Source organism: Arabidopsis lyrata (genome assembly GCF_000004255.2).
Source record: "Arabidopsis lyrata subsp. lyrata unplaced genomic scaffold ARALYscaffold_7, whole genome shotgun sequence".
NCBI classification, from domain to species: domain Eukaryota; kingdom Viridiplantae; phylum Streptophyta; class Magnoliopsida; order Brassicales; family Brassicaceae; genus Arabidopsis; species Arabidopsis lyrata.
In genome coordinates, this window is record NW_003302549.1 from 22,463,237 (window position 1) to 22,486,270 (window position 23,034).

At 34.3% G+C, this 23,034-nt stretch overlaps 3 protein-coding genes across 7 annotated transcripts; 1 reads left to right on the forward strand and 2 right to left on the reverse strand.

The window, feature by feature from the left end:
* Positions 1-22,265, forward strand: LOC9304734 (deoxynucleoside triphosphate triphosphohydrolase SAMHD1 homolog). 2 transcript variants are annotated; one of them, XM_021017515.1, is made up of 21 exons: positions 1-12; positions 108-251; positions 416-453; positions 545-567; positions 664-770; positions 854-905; positions 983-1,067; positions 1,188-1,278; positions 1,382-1,420; positions 1,507-1,574; positions 1,657-1,719; positions 1,790-1,845; positions 1,925-1,998; positions 2,075-2,167; positions 2,247-2,348; positions 2,416-2,496; positions 2,583-2,674; positions 2,775-2,790; positions 2,922-3,032; positions 3,155-3,217; positions 21,897-22,265. In XM_021017515.1, exons 2-21 carry the CDS (start codon positions 147-149, stop codon positions 21,936-21,938), a joined length of 1,401 nt encoding a protein of 466 aa, XP_020873174.1. In that variant the 5' UTR covers positions 1-12; positions 108-146; the 3' UTR covers positions 21,939-22,265. The 2 variants fall into 2 exon arrangements, with proteins under 2 accessions (XP_020873174.1, XP_020873173.1); XM_021017514.1 differs by lacking the exons at positions 1-12; positions 108-251; positions 416-453; ... (15 more) ...; positions 2,922-3,032; positions 3,155-3,217 and adding exons at positions 18,049-18,304; positions 18,771-18,808; positions 18,895-18,917; ... (13 more) ...; positions 21,503-21,518; positions 21,621-21,731 and having other exon boundaries at positions 21,834-22,265.
* Positions 3,581-7,644, reverse strand: LOC110226330 (protein farnesyltransferase subunit beta). 4 transcript variants are annotated; one of them, XM_021017518.1, is made up of 16 exons: positions 7,495-7,644; positions 7,034-7,181; positions 6,807-6,966; positions 6,602-6,688; positions 6,348-6,453; positions 6,139-6,174; positions 5,866-5,948; positions 5,714-5,767; positions 5,493-5,544; positions 5,141-5,205; positions 4,956-5,012; positions 4,716-4,788; positions 4,533-4,619; positions 4,254-4,425; positions 4,064-4,173; positions 3,581-3,969 (listed from the first exon to the last, which is right to left on the reverse strand). In XM_021017518.1, the coding sequence occupies exons 3-16, from the start codon at positions 6,920-6,922 to the stop codon at positions 3,730-3,732; spliced, it is 1,338 nt and encodes a 445-aa protein (XP_020873177.1). In that variant the 5' UTR covers positions 6,923-6,966; positions 7,034-7,181; positions 7,495-7,644; the 3' UTR covers positions 3,581-3,729. The 4 variants fall into 4 exon arrangements, with proteins under 4 accessions (XP_020873177.1, XP_020873178.1, XP_020873175.1 ...); XM_021017519.1 differs by lacking the exon at positions 7,034-7,181 and having other exon boundaries at positions 6,807-6,967; XM_021017516.1 differs by having other exon boundaries at positions 6,807-7,181.
* On the reverse strand, positions 7,906-12,516 carry LOC110226329 (polyadenylate-binding protein 2-like). Its single transcript, XM_021017513.1, has 23 exons — positions 12,323-12,516; positions 11,927-12,003; positions 11,780-11,845; positions 11,610-11,677; positions 11,423-11,534; positions 11,257-11,345; positions 11,149-11,172; positions 10,993-11,062; positions 10,777-10,826; positions 10,577-10,694; positions 10,382-10,470; positions 10,263-10,286; positions 10,072-10,159; positions 9,831-9,898; positions 9,633-9,750; positions 9,459-9,547; positions 9,335-9,358; positions 9,144-9,231; positions 8,919-9,007; positions 8,721-8,838; positions 8,552-8,643; positions 8,431-8,454; positions 7,906-8,326 (listed from the first exon to the last, which is right to left on the reverse strand). Exons 1-23 carry the CDS (start codon positions 12,345-12,347, stop codon positions 8,101-8,103), a joined length of 1,836 nt encoding a protein of 611 aa, XP_020873172.1. The 5' UTR covers positions 12,348-12,516; the 3' UTR covers positions 7,906-8,100.
* Positions 22,266-23,034: the final 769 nt, after the last annotated feature.

The following is a 23,034-nucleotide window of genomic DNA, read 5'->3' on the forward strand; positions in this document are numbered from 1 at the left end:
GAGGACCAAAAAGTAGGTCTTGTGGTTTCGAAGTGTTTGCTTTAATAAATTGACATCTTTTTAATAAAGGAAAGAAAATCTTAAGTGGGTATTATTATATGGATTAGGTTTTCTTGACAAAGAAAAGCGACGTGAAATTTCTAGTGATGGGAGCATTCGGCAACGAAGACCTGAGTTCTTTGCCGACAAACGAACTCCGGTTCATGAAACATGTCCACGACAATGTTCATGGAAACATCTATCTCGATCCCGTTAGTTTTTTTCCTTTTTTTCTTCTCACTTTCCAAATGGTTCGGATTTTCTGTGATGTGATTATCTTCTTTGTATTTAGAGTTTTTCCAATTTGGCTTGAATTTCAATTTCTCTAAACTAGTTGATAAGTCTGTGAAATCTCATTGTTTAATTTGTTATGCAGCTTTGTTTAAAATTCATTGACACTGAGCAGTTTCAAAGGTAAGTAGTTGTTGGATTTTGCTAATTTCAAAAGGTATATTTTCGATGACTAAAGTGTAATGATTATTTTTATTCGTATTCCTTGTGGCAGGCTTCGTGAACTAAAGCAACTTGGTGAGTTTGCTTGCGTTTTCAATACAAATTAAAAAAAGCATTTATTTTAAGAAATATTTTACTTAGTTTACTATTTTATTTCTTACATGGTTATAGGAGTGACAAACATGGTATATCCAGGAGCTGTACATTCTAGATTTGAGCACTCTCTAGGTGTGTATTGGCTTGCAGGCGAAACTGTTCAGAGGCTAAAAACTTTCCAGGTATTTGGAAATCTTGTACAAATTTTAGTGGTGTAGTCACATTTTTGTTAAGTATGCTAAGGTTGTAATGTACATGTTTATAGGGAATGGAGCTTGGTATTGAAAATCATGATCTTCAGACTGTAAGACTTGCTGGTAAGTACTATTGTTAGCTCAATGACTGAATTATTCATTTAGATACAATTTCTGATATTTGTTTTGTATATGTATAGGACTTCTCCATGACATTGGCCATGGGCCTTTCAGTCATATGTTTGAGCGTGAGTTCCTCCCAAAGGTCATAAGTGGCTGTCAATGGTATGTTCAATGCCATGGTGTTACTTGATATGATACAAGAAAGTTTACTACTTTGGCTCTCTGGATTATTCATCTCTCTAGCTAGCTCTTCTTTATATGCCATTACTTATATGCATGCAGGTCTCATGAGTCAATGTCTATAAACATGATTGACCATATCGTGGATACACATCACATCGATGTTGAAGCACAAATGCTGAAAAGAGTCAAGGTTATTTTCTTCTCAAATGACCTCTTAGTCTTTGAAACTGGAAACTGTGACAATATTATTTTCAGTCTTTCAAATCTTTGCTGATGATTTTCTCAAATAACAGGATATGATATTAGCTAGTACTGAATTTTCAGAGCTCAAAGTAAGTTTTCTAACGGTCATATTCTCTTCTCTAGTCGAACATTAACTAACTACTTATACTTTGTATATATTTTCCATAATTTGTAGAGTAACGCAGAGAAACGTTTCTTGTATGATATTGTTGCTAATGGTCGTAATGGGATTGATGTGGACAAGTAATTCGATCTATTCCTTAGTTTCTTTCTTTCTTTTTACACTCATCATGATGCTTAAGAAATCAACTCAAAAATTTTTCAGGTTTGACTACCTTATCCGCGATTCTCGAGCTTGTGGACTGGGGTGCAATTTTCAGTTCCAAAGGTAGTCTTCATGCATAATACTTTATAGTCATTTAAGTTTTTGCTAATCATTGATTCTTAGAAGTTTCTAGACTGACAGAACCAATGAGAGTCATAGGCAATGAAATCTGCTATCCTGCTAAAGAATGTGAGTTTTGTCTACCTCATATAATCATATTCTGCATTTGCCTTTGCGTCTACGTAAAACCAGATGAATTGTTTTGCAGATCGTACTGTCCACAAGTTATTTGCAACTCGAGCTGATCTTTGTCGAACGGTCTACACGCATCCCAAAAAAATGGTATTGTATCATTCTCTCTGTTCCTTGTCATTATTCTCTCTCTCTTTCCCACTTGTTTCTTTCCATTCATTTGCAGGCCATAGAACTTATGATAGTAGATGCCATGGTTAAAGCCAACAATTTCTTGGAGATTTCTTCTATGATTAATGATCCTTCTCAATACTGGAAGGTACACAAATCTTTTCCTCTCTGCAGCAAAACTCTCTTGCCTATAGTTTAACATCATTTTTTGTTCTCCACAAATGCAGTTAGACGATACAATCCTCAAAAAGATTGAAATAGCTTCGGATCCAGAACTTGCAGAAGCTAAAAAGCTGATACTCCGCCTTCGCAGAAGACAGTTGTACCAAGTAATTTATACATTTTCTTGTGCTTAAATTAGATTATGAATTTCCCTTCTGAATTTTTTACTTGCAGTTCTGTAACGAGTATGCAGTACCAAAGGACAAAATCGATCATTTCAAAGCTGTCACTGCTCAAGATATCATCTGTTCTCAGGTTTGTAATCTTTTAATTAACAATTAGGAAACTATTTATATACAGTGAGGACCGTTGCCATACTTATATCACTTTTGAGTTAACAGAAGCACACAAGCTTGACACTAAAAGAAGAAGATATCGCTGTTACAAACGTCAAGATTGATTTAACTCGTGGGAGAGAAAATCCTCTTGAATGGTAAACAAACTACAGTTTAGCTTCTTTGTTTTATGATAAAACTTTTATCATTAAAGTACTAACCAACTTATCTTTGTGTTGGATCTGACTACTTGATCAGCATCAACTTCTATAAGGTACATACATACATAAAAGTCTTTGTTCTTGTTATACAAATTTGCTTCTAAATATGTGTAACAAGAGTAAAACTTGAAAATAACAGAGAGAATCTCAATAAACCAATTGATTTTATTTATGGTATTTACAGGATTATGATAGTGGCGAGAAGTTTGTGATACCTGAGGACAGAGTTAGTCACTTGTTACCAACAACATATCAAGACATGATAGTGAGAGTATATGCCAAAAAACCAGAATTGGTAATGTGATTAACTCTCTCTTTATGATTACATTACTGTTTTTTTTTTTGATTACATTACTGTTTTTTTTTATATAACCACGAAGTCACGTTTTTTTTTTGGTTTACAATACTATGAAACAGGTAGAAGCAGTTTCTGAAGCATTTGAAAACTTCCAAATGAGAACGTATGGAATCAAAACTCAAGTACTGATGGCTTAGCCATAATTCATTTCAGTTCATGGTTTTTTTTTCAGTTCAATATATATGGCAGTTTTAAGTTTTTAATTAGGTGTGAATCTTGATTTTATTGAATTTCGTTAATTAGATCTCGACAAAATTTGAAACCCAAAAGATATGTTTATTTTGGTTGATCTATTTTGTTTGTTTATTATTTCTAAACACTTGAAGTTCAAATAATATTGGATACAAACTCGTCGGAAAATCCCGACAGCGAATCCATGTGTTTCAACTACACGAGTGTGTTAGAATCTCTAAAAACCAATGTCAAAAGGATGCAAGTTGTTCAACAATCATCAAATTCTTTGAATCGTAATTTGACCAAAGATATGACAAATAGTAAACACGCATTATAAAAAAAAAAAAACAATAGGTTTTGTTTGAAGGTTAAATTAGTGAAGCTTCTGTAGTATTCTTACAAGTTACAACACTACGAAAACTCTTATGTTAGGAGTTTTCCATACATTAGCAAGAACGGGTCATGCTGCTCTAAAGAAGAACTCGATAGCTTCATTGTACTGATCCATGACAATGTTGTGGAGGAGGTGAACAGGTTCAAGGAGATTCGGGTAGCTACCCAAAATGTCGCGAGTCAAAGGAGGAGTGTCCTCATCTTTTAACCAAGCGTGCTGAGCCACAGACAAACCGCTCAGGCAGTAACATGTGTGGTAGAAGTCGCGAGGTTTCCTCGGCTTGTCTCTGAATCCACCGTCAGGGATCTAAGCATACAAGAGTGTTTGCGTGTGTTATAAAAATGTAAGTGTTAACTTGACTGGATGTTTTGTTCTGGTGGTCAAGCATCTAAGAACTGACCTTAGAGCACAAGAGTACATATCTCTGCAAGCCGAGGCTATCAAAAACCGGTTGCATTCTTCTGTTAATGTAGGTGGATGTATGATGAATTCTGTGACCATTCGCTGAATCTGCAAATACAAGCTAACTAAAATTCAGTTGTGTTTTGAATATCAGATAGTATTGATCGTTGAGAAAATTTAGTGAGTACCTTCATCATTGTCCTCATCAGAATCATCATCATCACTGTCTTCAAGGTCATCTTCATCATGAGCATGATGTTCTTCATGATCTTTATCTGTCGCTTGTGATATATGTGATGATCCATGAACTTCATGATCATTGGTTGAATATAATCTTTGTAGTAGAACACAAGGGGCTGCCTGTTTAACATATACCCAAAGGAAAAAAAGAAAAGACAACAACGGTGAAGAATGGAGGAGAATTTTGGAGTAGGGCCTATAATAATCCTAAAAGATAGAAAGTTAACCTGCCAAAATGTGTAGCAACCATCGACTAATTTGTTCGTTCTACCTTGAAATCCCATTTCTACTCCCTGTCGATGTACAGCCCAATTCTAGAATCACAAAGGAAATTATTTGGTAAGAAAAATATTTCTAAGGGAAAATAAAAGGCACTCCAGTAATCATCTCCAAACAGCATTGTATGTTACCATTAATGAATCCAAATTCAAACGGTTGACCTCATTGATTAAAATCATAGCAGCCAACCCACAGTAGGTGTACCTAAAAAAAAGAATAACTTGGTAATAAGCAAAGCTATAGGTGACAAATCAATATTTCAGGAAAATAATTACACTTAACCATCAATAACAATGTCATCAAGGAAGAGAGAAGCAGAACACAAATTTGATCAAACCCTCAACATAAAGGAAGTAAGTAGGAGACCATACCCACCGTGAGCTTCGGAGCCAGGTTCCCCTCCAATGCCACCTTCATAAGTTTGGCAACTGCTCAATATAAAGCGAGTTAAAAGAGCTTTCCAAGGGAAATCAATAAATTGATGAACTTACAACTATATAACAGTAGTTCAGCTATATAAATATATAATGCGAGATAAAAGTAATACGAAAACTACCTCAAGATGTAAACTCCTAGGCCCTGGGTGAGTTCATCATCCAAAATGTTTAGGATGCTTGCAATCTGTGTGATAAGAACAATCAAACTATCAGGGGCAAAACCAACCATGGGATGCAAGACTTGTAAGTCACAATACGAGTCATCTCTCTGCAAAGTATTTGGTGGGTACAAGTTTGCAAATAATAAGATTCATTAACAATATCCTAATGTGACGTTTAAGCCATGAAACTGTTAGAAACATAGCAAAATGGGTCCAGAGTTTGTTGATCTCATTTCAGCCTAAAAAGTTGTGGTGTAAAACTCACCGAAATTGCAGTGTAGCAAAGAAATTGAGTGTGGGTAAAACTCACCGAAATTGCAGTGTAGCAAGCTCGAACATCCATTTCTCCCATATCATGCATCCTAACGATCACTGAGTAAGTCAGAATTTTGGGCCAGGACAACAACAAATTGCTTGAAATAGAAAAGAGAAAAGCAAGAACTGAAGAACCAACATGACTGAAGTTATTATGACATTACGCAGTCAGTAGAAGTTCTGCTTTAAGAAGTCCAAAAAGAAGGAGAATCGAACCTGAAACCACCACTTGTATCCTTCATCCGTCTTAAAAAACAAGACATTTTTTCTCTGAAAGAAGAATGAGTCACAATGTAAGTATTCTAGAGGAAACATCACTAGACTCTTAATAAAAAGAAACTGACCATAAAGAAAAAAGAATGCACCACCTATTAATTGAAGAAAGGGCTTTGTGACCGCCTAAAGTAACAAGTGCATTCACTGCAGCATAAGTTGTTGCAAGATGTGGAAGCTGGGAAAAAAGATCACCATTACTAGTAGAAGAGAGAGAAGAAAAGGGAGGCTAAAAAAATTAACAACCAAAAAATTGAACTACACCAAAGAGATCTAACAAAATAAAAGGCTCTGGTCTCCATTTTAAGTTTCCAATTTCATGAAATGATAGTGATCCACACATTTTCAACAAACAGACATATACTTACTTGACCAGGACCACCACCATATCCACCATCCGAGCCCTGACAAGCGAAATGCGAAAGCAAACTAAGTACATAATGAACAATAACAGATAACAATAATAGGAACGGGAAAAGAAAACGTGAACTAAAGGAGCAGAAAAACAAGAAGAATGTATGAGCAAATATGAAGAGTTTCCATGATTGGGTACAAAGCAAAAGAAATTGAGCCTAACCTGGCAGCGTCCAAGGAAGTCGATGGCATTGTTTTCTAATTCATCATCCACAGACTCCCCAAGCAAAGCAATTGAATGAAGAATCCAGTAACAAAGCCACGGTCGACTGTTCCAAAATCCAAAAAGCCAAAATCAAACTTAATCTATTGGCAAAAATCCAAAGGTGCTTCATTCTCTCGACAATGACGGGACAAAATGAACTAACAAATTCATGAAAACAAGAAGCTAAGCGTCATGTATGATGTATCACTTACTTAGCATCTAAGGACGAAAACTGCGGACCTAGCTGCCTTAAGCCTTTCATCAGATAATCCAATTGCTTATCTCGCTGAATCTCCAACCTATAACAATAACATCCATATCAATAAGATTCATCTCTAGACGAAAATTCTTTCACAACGCAACTAAAATTCATCAGATCATGAAGAAAACTTAGAAAATCAAAATCCGCGAGCTTACAGGTATTTCTGAGTAAAAATGTCGCTGGCGTCGAAGTAATTATAGATCCCAAACACATCGTTCTCCACCAGAAATTGCTCGCGCTGACTTACAGTAAAGCTCGGAGGCTCTTCCATCACTCTCTCTGCAGCGTTGATTCGCCGTCTCCGATCGTCTGAGCCCTATCACAACTTAAAAATGCCAATTTGATTCCGGTTTGGTTTAAGATTCTTAAGAAATTAATTCACCCTCCGGTTTAATGTTAATCTGTTGCTTCTTTATTAACTAGAGACCAGAAGCACCAGCTCTCTAGAGACGTTTCTTCTTAACAATGAAACTAGCACCAATGAATAAGCTCGAAGATAAAGCCAAAACTAAACCAATCAAACAAATCTCCTGCAACCACCACAGAGAACGATAATAAGATCATCCATTACTCAAATCAAAGCATGCAAAATCACAACCAAAACACCAAATCCAACAGTCGTAAAAGCTCTAAACCAAACTCCAGTACTAAAAAGCGAAGCAATCGTAAACAAGCGACACAAGTTCAATTTTTCCAGAATTCAATTTTTCCAAAATTCAATTTTTCCAGAGACACACAAGTTCGAATCTAAAATTTCGATAATCTAACACGAACCCACCAATATGCGTATAAGAAAACACCAACCCAGACCGTTAATTAGAGACGAACACGAACACACTTCACCTTTAGGGATTAGAGACGAACACGAACACGAACCCGAACCCAAACCAATGTTCTTCCAGAAACGGTTTCCACCTTTTCCAGGTCTCTTCCAGACGAACACTGAACCTCAGATATAGAGAGAGCAATCGAACCCTTTCTTATAGCTTCTCACGATCGAAGAAGAATGAGATCGAAGAAGAAAAGAAAAGCGTTAGACGACATCGTTTCAATTAAAGAAGAGAAGAGAAAAGAAAAGTTGTGTAATAGGGCCAGCCCAGTTTTAGCCCAAAACATTTTAAGCAAAGTCCTCCTATATATAAGCTTGAAATTCTCCCATTATTTTGTCTAAGCACAAAGAAGTGAAATTTGTTGAAAGCTGTGAAAGACTTATGAAAGACATAATAATCACCAAATCAAGTTGAGACAAGTAAATTTGTGTCCCTCCGGAGATAATGGTTTCGTCAACCAAATCAGTTCAAATATACAGCTCTTACTTAGGTAAATAATGAAGGCATATAACGATTTAACACCAAACCATTCAAAATTATGCATATTCAAACTTACACTCAAGACAAAAACTTAACTAGAAGATAAGATAGAAACACCAAAGAGCTTACTCTTCTTCTGTCAGTCGTCAAAACAGAAGATAACCTTCTTACCGCAGAATCCGCCAATCATAGGTACCTCACGTTTCTTCAGATTCGGTTTGGTCTCCAAATTATCATCTTCTTCTTCTGCTTCTTCTGCTTCTTCTTCTTCTTCTTCTTCTTCTTCTTCTTCTTCTTCTTCTTCTTCTTCTTCTTCATCATCATCTGCTTCTTCTTCTACTATCAAATGGCTTTCTACCTTCGACCTGGAATATCGAAAACTCTTGTCATCTCTCCATGTATTACCAAAAACGTCTCCCAAAGTGCTCTTCATAACAAAACTCAAAAGGCAAAAAGTTAAATCCCTTACCAAAGTTTCTCTGCAAGGTTGTACCTAATTAACAAATATAATAGCGTTAATCTTCTGTGTGACATCAAGAACTATAGCAATAAGTTAGAGAAACAAATCTCCATATGGAAAATCAATTTACTTGGGTCGGAGAGGGTATGGAGATATCTCAGCCACGTCAAGATAAATCTTATGATCCTTCGAAAAATATCCACCGTTCTTCTTTTTCAGCACCTACAGTATAAGAGATTCAGTCAACAATCATACATTCAAATAATACTACGTACTTTTCAAATAAATACTTCTCTCACCTCCTCTGCTTCCTTAGCAGAACCAAACTCGACAAAGCCACAGCCCACATGCTCACCATTGTGGTCTACAATAAGTCGAAAACAAACAACTTGTCCAACATGACTGAAAAAATCGATGCTGTGAAAATGGAGGATATATAAAATATCAGTCATGAAAAACTTGCTCCAAGAACGAAAGACGAAATTAAAGGTACTTACATCTTTGGTAATGTAGTTTTGTTCTTTTGTATTTTAGTTTTGTAAGGGATATTGGAAACAAAGAGCGTCTTTTTTCTTGAAGCAACTTCCTGAATTAAAATTGCATAACAACAAAAAGTAGATTCATCCCTAGAATAAGCCATCCTTCGATTTTGTGACAACAGTTCTGTTATTTAACGCTTCTGAGCATGACATAATTTGAAGAAAATAATTAAGAACATGTACCTCAATAAAATCGAGAATTTCATCATAGCCTTCCACTGCCTCATCTTCTTCTACCAGAAGGCTTTCTCGTCGAAGGTAGTCTTCATACCTAGAATATCAGAGACCCTGTAATCTATCCATGTATAACAAAAACGTCTCCCAAAGTGCTCTTGATAACAAAACTCAAAAATATAAGCAGTTAAATCCCTTACCAAACCTTGTGATCTATGCAATACCTGATTAACAGAAATAAAAAGCGTTAGTCTTCTGTAATTTACAATAATTTACAACCAGTGTTATAGAAACAAATCTCCATGACATGAAAAATCAGTTTACTTGGGTCGTAGAGGGTATGGAGCTTTGTTAGCCGCATCGAGAAAAATATTATGATCGTGCAAATATTCACCATTCTTCTTTTCCAGTGCCTACAGTATAAAAGATTTAATCAGCAATTGTACTTTGAAATAAACTACTTTAACACTTTTCATCATTACAATAAACTACTCTTACCTTCTCTGCTTCGTTAGCAGAAGCAAACTCAACAAAGCCATCGCCCACATGCTTGCCCGTGTAGTCTACAATAAGTCGAACATGAACAACTTCTCCAACATCTTTAAAGAAATTGATGCTGTAAAAAATAGAGGATAAAATATTAGTCATGAAAAAGTTGCTCCAAGAATGAAAGAGAAAATTAAAGGTGGTACTTACATATCTGATATTTCAGCTTCGCGAGAGAGACGGGAAACAAAGAGCGTCTTTTTCCTTACAGCAACTGCCTGAATATAACAGCCAAGTGTGTTAGCCCGACTCTTAAGGAGAAAGAACACAAATTGCATAACAACAAAAGTAGATTCATCCCAAAAAATAAGTCATCTTTCGACTTTGTGGCAACAGTTCTGATATTAAATGTCTGAACCTGACATATATTGAATTTCATAAGAACAGATACCTCAACAAGACCGGGAGTTTCATCAAGTCCTTCCACTGTCTCATCTTCTTCTGTCACAAGGTTTTGTCGTCGGAGGTAGTCTTCGTAACTGAAATATCAGAAACCCTTGTGACTCTCCATGTATACCAAAAACTTCACACAATGTGCTCTTGATAACAAAACTCAAAAGGCAAAGAGTTAAAATCCCTTACCAAAGCTTCTCTGCAAGGTTGAACCTAATTAACAAAAATAGTAGCGTTAAGTCTTCTGTAATGGTATCAAAACTCTAGCAATAAGAAACAAATCTTCATAACATGGAAAATCAATTTACTTGGGTCGTGGAGGGTCTGGAGCTGTCTTAGCGACTTCAAGAAAAATCTTATGACCATGCAAATATTCGCCATTCTTCTTTTCCAACGCCTAAAGTAAAAAATATTTAATCAGCAATCATACTTTCAAATAACTACTTGTATATTTTCATCATAAGTATACACTACTTTTCAAATGACTATAAAACTAGTCTTACCTTCTCTGCTTGGTTAGCAGAAGCAAAGTCAACAAAGCCATAGCCCACATGCTTACCCTTGTGGTTTACAATAAGTCGAACACGAACAACTTCTTCAACATCTTTAAAGAAATCCTTGCTGTAAGAAGTGGAGGATAAAATACCAGTGATATAGAAAACTTGCTCCGAGAAGAAAAGTGGAAATTTAAGGTGCTACTTACATATGTAATATTTTAGTTTGGGGAGAGAGATTGGCAACAAAGAGTACTCCCTGGAATTGACAAGCCAAGTGTGTTATTAAACGACTTATAAGGAGAAAAAGACCTAAACTAGTATTGATCGTATAACAACAACAATTGGACTCTGTGGGAACAGTTGTGTTATTAAAACGCAGAGTGTTGTTTGGTCGATATTCTGAAGATAATAAGAAGAGGTACCTCAACAAAATTGGGAGGTGTCTCATCTTCTGCTATCAGAAGGCTTTCTGGTCGAAGGTAGTCTTTGTACCTGGAATATCAAAAACTCTAGTGATCTCTCCATGTATACCAAAAACTTGATAACAAACTCGAGATGCAAATAGTTAAATGCCTTACCAAACCTTGTGATCGATGCAAAACCTAAACAACAAAAATAAAAGCGTTAGTCTTCAGAAATGACATCAAATTACTCTAGCAATAAGAAACATGGAAAAGTAAATTTACTTGGGCAATGGAGGGTATGGAGCTTTAATATTCACTTGAAGAGATATCTTATGATCATGCAAAGATTCACCATTCTTCGTTTCCAGCGCCTTACATTTGTAGAAAAGATTTAATCAGCAATTGTATAAATACATTTTTTTCATCATTACTAGAAAACTAGTCTCACCTTCTTTGCTTCGTTAGCAGAAGCGAAGTCAACAAGGCCATAGCACTTCTGAGATAACTTGCGGGTTAGTCGAACACGAACAACTTGTCCAACATCTTTGAAGAAATTGATGCTGGAGGATAAAATATCAGTCAAATGAAAATTGAAGGAAAGTGGAAATTGAAGGTTGTCGTGCTTGTCTACTTACACATCTGATATTTTAGCTGCGACAGGGAGATTCTTAATGAAGAGCGTCTTTTTTATTACGGCAGCTCTCTGAATTTAACAGCCGATTTAAGAACAAGATGCTTATTAATTGAACGTAAAAAATAAAATTATAAAAATTAACCGATTTAAAAACTTGTATAAAAATTAAACCTTGATTAAATTAGCCTGATGAGACTTGAGCTGGACACTATCAGCAAATCTTTTGGTTGTCTCATCCTGTTACACAAATGTAGAAGACAATGTTGTAAAGTAAAATTGTTTTCAATGAACAAGAGGATTCCGACCATCTGAGTTTACCTTCTCCTCGGATGTTTCCTTATGTTTTTTGAGAATGGGCTGCTTGGTCTCCAAGTCATCTTCCGGGTTTCGCTTACCTTAAAAGAAGAGAAGCCAAAAAAAAAAAAAAACTCTTGAGCCAAGTAAGTTGGGGTATAAAATATTAGATCAGAGAGAGAGCCAACCAAAAACAAACCCAATAAATTGGCCATGGAGAAGATGAAAAGAGGTTTATTGTTCCGTTGAGAGCAAGCAATCATAAGTTATTATAACCCTAAAGAAGAGATCCACCTAGCCTAGTAAGAAGGTTCGAACTTATTTGTATAAATAAAACAGTGAATCTGGTTTGGGCTGGGCTGGGCTGGGCTTTTATGCGTTGCCAGTAAAAATGAAGATCAAGCAGAGAGAGAATCAAACCTGAAACCCTCGGAAGCTCTTCCATGCCGATTGAGTCCACTCCGGTCAAGTCTGAGGCCTTCTAAAATGCCAATTTGGTTCCGGTTAATGCCGCTTCGGTTTGGTTAAGGGTACCCCATAGCTACTCGGTTCAGATACGATAATCATCCTCCGGATTTTCCGAACCGTCACCATTAACCCACTTCTCCACCACCACAAGTCCACCACCAAAACAACATCTACGGATCTACCTAAAAAACTTAAAAACGAAATTTACAATAGAGCCCTGTATTTTCCATTTAATACAAAGAAACTCCTTTACTAAAACAGTATGCACAACAAACCCCGAGTTCTGTAATATATTGCCCAAAACGCTCACACTTTTACAAAAATGCTGATTTGTCATACGATCGCAAGTTTCGTTATCAAAATTCGGTCCTTTTTAAAACATACGTGCGGGGTTTTGTAAACATATTTTTCTGGTATAAAATGTATGAATTTTCATACTGATTTGGTATTCGGTTTGGTTTTAATCCAGTTTATGAATATTAGAAATAATAATGGTTTCATAAGTATTTTAAAGTTTGGACCGATCCGATGGTCGGATTCGGTTGACCGTTGAACCGGATAGTGGTACTTAAAATAATGTATTACTAGGATCGGACCCGCGGTCCACCGCGGGAGAATATTGGTTTACATACGTTGTGTTTAATATTGTGTATGTTTTTTAGTATAACGAATCGTGTAGTATACTTATAAATATTCATAATAACGAATTGTAGAGAAAATGTAAAATTGTTTATAAATATACTCATGGTATTAATTATGATTTACAAAATAGAATTTTGTGTTTTAAAATTCTAAAATTAGACGATTCATGGGAATTAGAGCATTCAAAATAGGTCAAAAACCGCGGGTCGAGCCCGCATCATCTCACTATAGGGCAGATTTGGGAAAATATATTAAACCCGCAAATAAGCGGGCCACATGGATTAATTCGCAGTGGGTCATAGGTTTAATCGGTTTTCATCGTCCGCGGGTTGGCGGATCAGCCCGCATATTAGTATTTATTGATAAAATTATAATTTATTCAACATGTGGTAATTTAAACAAATTTTTAATAGTATTTTGATTTATTTATTTATTTTAGTAGTATTTTAAATTTTGGTTACTTTAAAATTATTTAAACAAAATCCATGGACAATCCCGCAAATCCGCATACATTCGCGGGACGGGTTTGTATTTCATATATGCTACCCGCGGGTCGTGCGGACCGACTAACTACAAGTCAAAATATTTTTTTGTCTATCGCAAAACAGACTTAACAGGACGAATCAACTCGCTTTGACAGTTCTAATGGGAATATTATTTAGTCATACAACAAAATGAAGTTTGGACATAGTAATAATATAATATGTATCTTATTTGTTAGATGAGAGATTGAAAGATGAAGTATAATGATTAAAAATTAATTATTATTTTTCATGATTCACAAAATTTAATAAATACTTATCATCTTGTTGAATAATTCTAAAATCATATTCAAGAAATCTTTATAAATTGAAAATTAAACTTCTTTGGTAAGCTATAGGTATGAAAATATCATAATTTTGATTTAATCTAATTAAATTAAAATTAGTTACATGGATTTCATATATATTTAATTTACATGACCAAAATAAAAATATCTATTTAATTTACACGATCAAAATAAAAATATCAATTTAATTTATAAAACAGATGGGTTATTTGTGATAAATTTTCTAGAAATCTTTAGAAGCAAATAAAATATCTTTCAATTAATGATAATTGGCTAAAATGAGCGAAATTAATAACAAAAACGTTGATTGTTATGGAATTAGTCCCATTAATATATGAACAAATTTATTATACGTAATTAATGTATAATATTGTTTGGAATATGCTTTTATTATTAGTTACCATAAGTACAATCAGATTTTATTTGATTTCCATAAATATTTGATTTTATTTCGATTTTTCATTATTAATTCGAATTTATATTCCAAAAAAATTTCAAAGATCCGATTTCAGAATTTCGGGTTAATTTTCTGATTTTAACCCGACCCATTTTCATTTGTACTTCTCTTTTAATAGTATAGAGATGATACCTAGAATAAATATATTATAGAAAATTAATTACTTAAAAAACTTGATAAATTTATCTAGATTAAATTAAAGCAATTATTCTACAAACATAAATTTACTTACATCAAATAAAACACATCAAAATAATGCTATTTTCTGAAAATATATTTATCTATGATTATACCATTGGTTTAGAAGGCAACACCAAATCACTACCATTGGATTTAGTCGGTTCTATCTGAAGCTCATTTATAAACTCTTGAAAACCAGACTTTTGCTACCTTACGCTATTATTCCCCCTTTCGTTCCGAAATTAGGGCCTCTGGGTTTCGCAGTGCGCTCATTCAATCCTAGGTATCAAAAATCTGTTGAATTTGATGATTCAGATTGAAATTTAGTGTCTCTCGAGCTCGGATTTACGATTTTATATTGGTTCGATGCATCTGCGGTGATGGTTTCCTTAGCTTTGGTCTTTCCGATTAATTGCTTCCTTGTTTCTGAATTAGCTGAGTGGCGTTTGACTGAAGATTTACTCTTCTTTGGGGTGTTTTTTTTCTTATGGGTCTTGAGTTAGTGAAGTGTTATGTTCTTGTTGTATAGTTTCTTACAGGTTATGCTCAAAATTTGTGGGTTCTTTGTCCCTTTTTTTCACTTTGTAGTTTGAAAATGTCTCGGTATGATGATCGCTATGGGAACACTCGTCTTTATGTTGGCCGGTTATCATCCAGAACTCGTACCCGAGCCCTTTAACGTCTATTTAGCAGATATTGAAGGTAATGAGTCTTCTTTTCTTTCATCGGATAAGCAAGAAGCTTTGTATGGAAAAAAAAAAAAAAAAATTAGTGAATTTGCTTTTATTTCTCTTATTATTTTTCTCTCTTATTATTTTTCTCTCTCTTAGAAACTAAAACCAATGTGCACGTGATGATCATGTTATTGTGATATGTAGTATGCTTCTTGTTGTTACAGTTGTAGACTAATGTACTTGTAAGTAATTTGTATATGTATATGTAATGTTTTTAGAGTGTGAAAAATAAATGTTGCCTTCGAAAAGATTTTGTTCTGATTTTAGTTGATTTTATCTAATGTCTCTGCTAAATTATATCCCATTATGCAAGATGGATCAGAGTATTGAAGTAGTCGTATCATTTGGTAAGTTTTTAATGATTTCAAACATCTCATTACATTGGGTTTTGAGCTCACATCTCAAAACTTTGTCATTTTTTTGTGACCGATTAAAGAAGCTGCTTGATCTTAAGATCAAGAAGGTCCTTATGGAACAAAGGTTAGTTTAGTTTCTGTTAATACATATAAATATGTTGCGACTCCACAATAAATAATGTTCATCACTAAAAATCTTTGGGTATATAAGTGAAGTAAACAAAAACATTTCACTGAACCATATCAAAACTATAAATAAAACAAATAAAAAACTTCCTTTAAGAGAGAAGAGTTGAGGCTGCTATTTAAGTATTTGGTTAAGCTTTTGCTTAGATAATTTAATTGAAGGATAATCTACTGTGTAAAAAAACCAAAAAAATCAAAAAATAACAAAACAATAGAGTATGAAATTGTTTTCATTAAAACCAGAAATGATAAGACAAAGAAACTTCCCATTTGTGCATCATATATGAATACACTCGTGCAAGTTATAGATGGATGAAAGTGTTTGAACAACTCCTGAGACAAACCATATATAGACCAGAGTTATTAGTATATACTCCTAACCTGAAATTAAGCCAACCATAGACCAGAGTTATTAGTTATTACACTGTGACTTATTCCAAAGCAAAGAGTGATTTACCTTATTCACAGCCTTTATCACTCAAGGTTTGAAACACCTCTTTGAAAAAGAGATTACAATTTTTCTTCCCATCTATGAAGATGGTCTTTAGCCCATGTGACTCTAGAGACTGCTAGAGAGAGTTTTAAAAATAATATTTAGGAATATAAACAACTTTTAATCATTTTCCACGATTTAGTCTTAGCACTTTAGAGTTTGTAAGAAACCTCATTAGATTGATATATCTCAGTGATGGACTCCTTTTGTGGAAGCAGAAGAAAGTAGTCTTCTTACAGCACCACTTTTTCTTCTTCTGGCTTATTTTCAAGAACATGTTAGAGCAAGACCGTCTTTTGATAACCTATGATATAAATTGTTGAAGTACATATTAGAAAACTTGTTGATCTTCAAGAAATGAATTAAAAATCTAACAGTTGCTCATCTATACTAAATGTTTCGAGACTTACAATTGGTTTACTTGTCTTCTTTAAGAATATCTACACAACACATCAAATGTTTAGTATACTCACGAATCATAAAAAGTGAACTTTCATATATCAAAAAACGAAAACAAAACACATAATCAGTACCATTTCTATTGTTTCACCCAAAAAAAAAAACAGAGTATTGTATAAGTCAGAAACATTCATAAAAGTTGACATGAGAAAAAAGATAGATACTAACAAAGGATACTTAGGTTTAATATACCTAAGGATTTTTGATATCGAAGTAATAGGTGGTTTGGTTTGTGAATCAAGAATGATAAGAGTAGTACATATTTATAAGGAGGTTTAGTCGGCTGATATACACAACTTAGCAATTATGGTGGTTAACGACGTTTTAGGCCATACATTAGATTTTTTTTTTTGTTTTTATATATTTTAAGATTCATATATAGAGTTTTTTGTTAATAATTAGTAAGATTTGTAAAGATTGATCCTACAAAAAAAAAAGATTTGCAAAGATTGAGATTTTTAGTTCAATATTACTCGCAAAGGATAATATTCTCCAAAATGTGACAGACCAAGAATATACTCTTTTTGATTGAATTTAGATTTTTTGGAAAGTGAATACGAACAAAATTTGTTATCACCTTAATTAGAATTCGAAATTATAGGGATTACGATTGTTTTGGTAATATCTTTACTTTTGTTTTATGGAAATTTTGTAACAAACTGGACAGTTTCCAACCGTCTGATCGATTATATGATCCGTGATCCGGAAATATGCCCAGGATCTGCGTAAATAACCGATCTAGGTGCCCATGATCCATGGTTATTTTGCTTTTAAATTATGATTTTGCCCTTCAACGATTTTTTTTATTTACTCTTTGATTGTAATTATCCTAATGGCATTTTTTGTAATTTTTTACCCTTCATAAAGTTATTTATTATCCAATGCTTCCCAATTAATAGTATAGATTTTACTTTATGCAAATAAGTGAACAATTGCGATTTTAAAAAATGAAAATAGCATATCAAAAATAAAGTCGTATAAATCTACTGTTAACGGAATTCAAATCCAATAATTTAACAAAAAAAAAAAGGATTTTCCTAAAAGTTGTTGTAAACGTAAAAAAAAAATAGTAAATAAAATTAATATCACAAATTATCTTCTACTAGCTAGAATCAAAATCAAAATGAATGAGCATATGCCATATCCGTGTAATCCAGTTTACTGTCATTATATTTGCCAAAAAAAAAATAGAATTTGAGGTTTTGATCAAGTAATTTTAAGTACATGTATTTATTAGAATATAAGAAAAGTATAGGGGTCTATTCGGTAATTTCCTTTTATTTAAGGTTTAATGGAATATTAATCGCGTAAAAACGGCAAAAAGGCATTTATACTCTCTCCTCTCTCTCTCTTTCTCAACTTGTGCAGCTTAAAATCGCTTTCTCAATTCTCGTCGTTGTACCATTTCGGTTTCTCTCAACGTAACTGCATCACGGCGGCGATTGTGTGAGTTCGACGTGAAATTTCAACTGATGGGAGCGTATTGCAACGAAGACCTAAGTAGTTTACCGGTGTTCTCCGCCGGCGCTCCGGCGAACGAGCTCCGGTTCAGCAAACATGTCTACGATAACGTTCATGGAAACATCTATCTCGATCCTGTAAGTAATTTCTCTATCTCTTCTTCGTTTCCTGTTTCCGTCTTTTCTAATGGTTCGTTTGCGAGATAGAGGAGTTTCCGAATTCTTCTATCTACGACGCTCTGAAACTGTTTCTATGGAGATTTTTCTGTTGAAATTCCGGTGCCGTTTTGTTCTAGTTGGAATCTGGATGATATCGTCGTGTATCTTACATTTGTCGCCGTGATTTCACCGGAATTTAATTGAACTGTCGTAGTTATGGATAGATTAGAGATTGTTGTTTAGCGGAAGATTAAGAAATGTATGACTAATTTAGTGAATGAACCGCAAAATTCTACTGGTGGCTTTTGATAGAATTGAGTCTTCTCTGATGCGATTCTTGTTTGTATTTCTGTTCTTGTGTGTCGCATGAGTTTCAAAATTCTCTAACTAGTTTTCTATTGACTTAATATGTTATCTATACTAATCGTTCACTTTTGGTTTGCAGCTTTGTTTGAAATTCATTGACACTGAGCAGTTTCAAAGGTAAGTTGTTGGATTCTGCTCATTTCCATGGTTATAATATTGATGACTACAGTGTTCTTATTCTTCAATCTAATTCCTTGTGGCAGGCTTCGTGAACTAAAGCAACTTGGTGAGTCGGCTTGCGTTTTTAACTCATGTTGCCCTCTCCTCTTGTTTAACAAGGAAGACGGACTTGTTTTGTCTGTTTTTTTTTCTCTCGATTAAGAAGCATTTATCTTGAGAATCAATAGAAATGCTAGTGTTGAATATAGAAAGTTTTCCTTGCGTCTTGAGTGGTGTATCTTCTTTCTTTGAGAATTTGTTTTTACACTGTTCAGGAGTGACAAACATGGTATATCCTGGAGCTGTACATTCTAGATTTGAGCACTCTTTAGGCGTGTATTGGCTTGCAGGCGAAACTGTTCAGAGGCTAAAAAGTTTCCAGGTATTTGAAAATTTTGTATCAAGTTCAGTGGTACAGTCACATTTTCTTAAGTATGGTAAGGCTGTAATGTACGTTCTTAACTTTTAAAAGGGAATGGAGCTTGGTATTGACAATCATGATCTTCAGACTGTGAGACTTGCTGGTAATTATTGTTAGCTCAATTACTACATTATTCCTTGATGCAATTTCTGATATCTGTTTGTATATGTAGGACTTCTCCATGACATTGGCCATGGGCCTTTCAGTCATATGTTCGAGCGTGAGTTCCTCCCAAAGGTCATAAGTGGCTGTCGTTGGTATGTTGCACATTCCTTGAAATGATCATTGCCATGATGTTACTTGATATAATACAAGACATATGCCTTAAGTCTACTACTTTGGCTCTCTGGATTATTCCTCTCTCTAGCTCTTTATATGCACATTCCTTGAAAAGATCAATGCCATGCATAGTGTTACTTGATATGATACAAGAAATATGCCTTAAGTTTTAGTCTTTTCGCTCTTTAGATTATCCTTCTCTCTAGCTCTTTATATACCAGTTCTTCAATGCAGGTCTCATGAGTCAATGTCTGTTAACATGATTGACCATATAGTTGATACACATCACATCGATATTGATGCACAAATGCTGAAAAGAGTAAAGGTAACTTTTTTCTTAAAACTGTTTTGCTTGTCTCAGATGGCATCTAAGTATTGGAAACTGGAAACAGTGACATTAGTTTTTACAAAGCCAATCTAATACTTGTTGCTTCCATTCCCTCTTTACTGATGATTCTCTCAAATATTTACTTAACAGGACATGATACTAGCTAGTACTGAATTTTCTCAGCTGAAAGTAAGTTTTATAAAAGGCATGTTTTCTATTCTAGTCAAACATGAACAACTACTTATGCTTTGTATATATTTTCCCTTTTTCATAATCTTCAGAGCAACGCAGAGAAACGTTTCTTGTATGACATTGTTGCTAATGGTCGAAATGGGATTGATGTGGACAAGTAATTCTTTACTTGTATACTTATCTCTGCAGTTTTTTTCTTCTACTTTTCACTCATCGTGATGCTTAGATTTGCACCTTTGTCTTACAAAGTCAACTTTTAATTTCTACAAAATTTTATAGGTTTGACTATCTTGTCCGTGATTCTCGAGCTTGTGGTCTGGGATGCAATTTTCAGTTCCAAAGGTCTGCATACTACTCTATAGTAATTTCAGTTTTTGCTAATAACAAAATTACTAATTATCAGAAGTCTGTAGACTGACAGAGACAATGAGAGTCATGGACAATGAAATCTGCTACCGCGCTAAGGAGTGTGAGTTTTGTTTCCACCTGATATTCTGTATTTGGTTTTGCTTATATGTCCTTGTAAACCCGGATGAATGTTGCAGATCGTAATGTCCACAAGCTATTTGCGACTCGAGCTGATCTTTATCGAACTGTCTACACGCATCCAAAAGTAAAGGTATTGTATCGTTATTATTCTCTCTATTCCTTCTTTATTTTTCTCTCTTTCCCACTTGTTTTTTTCTCCATTCATTTGCAGGCGATAGAGCTTATGATAGTAGATGCCATGGTCAAAGCTAACGATTTCTTGGGGATTTCTTCTTTCATTAGTGACCCATCTGAATACTGGAAGGTACAGTCCTCCTCAAAAGACAAATCTTTCCCTTTCTGCATCAAAATTCTTTTTCCTGTTTACATAGTTTTTGTTCTTCACAAATGCAGTTAGATGACACAATCCTCAAAACCATCGAAATAGCTCCAGATCCAGAACTTGCAGAAGCTAAAGAGCTGATACTCCGTGTTCGCAGAAGGCAGTTGTACCAAGTAATTATACAATGTTACGCAGTTTCTCCTTTTTTATGATTAATTAGTTTAGGAATATCCTTCCTGAAGAAAGTCCGGTATGAATTTTTACTTGCAGTTCTGTAACGAGTATGCGGTTCCAAAGGACAAGATCGATCATTTCAAAGCCGTCACTGCTCAGGATATCATCTGTTCTCAGGTTTGTGATCTTGAAAACTTAATAAGAGGAAAACTATATTTCACAGTCCATTGCCATACTTATTATCAGTTTTGATTTAACAGAAGCACACAAGCTTGACACTAAAAGAAGATGATATCGCTGTTACGAACGTCAAGATTGATTTAGCTCGTGGGAGAGAGAATCCTCTTGAATGGTAAACAAACACTACATAGCTTCGTTGTTTAATCTCAATTTAGCTAATTAAAATCTAACCAACTTATCTATTTTTGTGGGTTTTGTCACAACCAGCATCAACTTCTTTGAGGTACTTGATAGTCTCTGTTCTTGTTATACATATTCGCTTCTAAATGTGTAAAAGGAGGAAAACATGAAAATAACACAGGGAATCTCTTTATGGTATTTACAGGATTATGATAGTGCAGAGAAGTTTGGTATACCTGAGGACCGAGTCAGTCACTTGTTACCAACAACATATCAAGACATGATAGTGAGAGTTTATGCCAAAAAACCAGAATTGGTAATGTGATTATTACTCTCTTTATGATTTACATTACTGTTTATTTTTATCGGTACACAAAGTAACGTTTTAATTTTTTGGTTTTGCAATATTTATTAACAGGTAGAAGCAGTTTCTGAGGCGTTTGAAAACTTCCAAATGAGAACGTATGGGGTCAAAACTCAAGTACACGCAACACCTGAGAAAAAGAAAAGGCGTGTGATGTAATTACCGTGGCCTTTAATTCATTTCATTTCTTACGGTTTTATATTGGTGTTTAGCGTCTTGAAACTTTAAATACGGATATGTATATAATCTCTACTTCTCTAGCATGCGTATAGACTTACGATATCGAAGCCTTGGATTTAGACCAGCCTTTATACGTAAGAGAAAAGGAAAAGCAAGACACCATTTTCTTAAGATTTCGGATTTCGTACGGTTTTATTTTAGTCTTTTTTTAGTCACAGCTTTGCAGATTGTGGTTTATTTTCTTTTCACATGGAAGGAAAGAACGACTTTGACATTTTTTTCATCGGATATTATTTTACTCTAAAATGTTGGAGAATCATGTCATGTTTAGCCTAAAACAACTTTGAGAAACAAAGTGTTTTGTTGTTTTTATGGATTTTTTTTTCTTTTTTATTTCTAATGCGTTATAGTCAAATCTGCAATTATTTTAAGGTTGTGGGGAAACTCTATTAAATATTAATCATCCTGTCGTTACAAAATTTTGTAATATTTATTGTTTGTTTGATTTAAATGTTAGTTTTGCCCTACTCAATTTCATTATTTTATTTATTTATTATCAACTGAAATATTTATTTTTTTAATGACCTAATTCAGTTCTCATTTCTCAATATGATAAAAAAAAATTAAGCATTTGTATAACAAGTTGTGAAAAAGTATTGACCAGGCATTTGCTCCTGAAGTAAAATCACAAAATCAAGAAACGAAATGCATCAAAACATTGACAAAACAAGCTATAACATTAAAAAAAAACAGAAAATTTTAAAAATATCCAAAACATGATATCTAGTCCACAATGTTTCACGCCAATAAAAATGGATTAAATGAATATATAAATCTTGACAAATCTACAACTCACAATCCAGAAACACATGGTGTTGGATTATGTTTGAGCTTTGTATAGCTTTATACTTAATCGTGTCGACTCACTTGCAGTGCACCAAATAGTCTCAGTCTATGACATTGCACCTATCTCATTAGTTGCAACAACTTCTTCGACAACAGTTTTTTCACCAAAATCTAATAGAACCTTGAGAAGCTTCGACCTAGGAATCGCAAGTGCTTTGTCTCCTTCCCG

Excerpts from the sequence above, each read along its gene's own strand:
- LOC9304734 (XM_021017514.1), top strand. The coding sequence starts at position 18,179 with ATGGGAGCGTATTGCAACGAAGACCTAAGTAGTTTACCGGTGTTCTCC. Across the intron at positions 19,375-19,443 it reads TCAGACTGTGAGACTTGCTG|GACTTCTCCATGACATTGGC; the intron begins GTAATTATTGTT and ends TTGTATATGTAG. Across the intron at positions 20,413-20,483 it reads TGCAATTTTCAGTTCCAAAG|ACTGACAGAGACAATGAGAG; the intron begins GTCTGCATACTA and ends AGAAGTCTGTAG.
- LOC110226329 (XM_021017513.1), bottom strand. The coding sequence starts at position 12,347 with ATGGAAGAGCTTCCGAGGGTTTCAG. Across the intron at positions 10,160-10,262 it reads AACCTTGCAGAGAAGCTTTG|TTACGAAGACTACCTCCGAC; the intron begins GTAAGGGATTTT and ends CTGATATTTCAG. Across the intron at positions 9,899-10,071 it reads AAACTCCCGGTCTTGTTGAG|GCAGTTGCTGTAAGGAAAAA; the intron begins GTATCTGTTCTT and ends TGTTATATTCAG.
- LOC110226330 (XM_021017519.1), bottom strand. The coding sequence starts at position 6,922 with ATGGAAGAGCCTCCGAGCTTTACTGTAAGTCAGCGCGAGCAATTTCTG. Across the intron at positions 4,426-4,532 it reads GTTGCTACACATTTTGGCAG|GCAGCCCCTTGTGTTCTACT; the intron begins GTTAACTTTCTA and ends TATGTTAAACAG. Across the intron at positions 4,174-4,253 it reads TGATGAGGACAATGATGAAG|ATTCAGCGAATGGTCACAGA; the intron begins GTACTCACTAAA and ends TTGTATTTGCAG.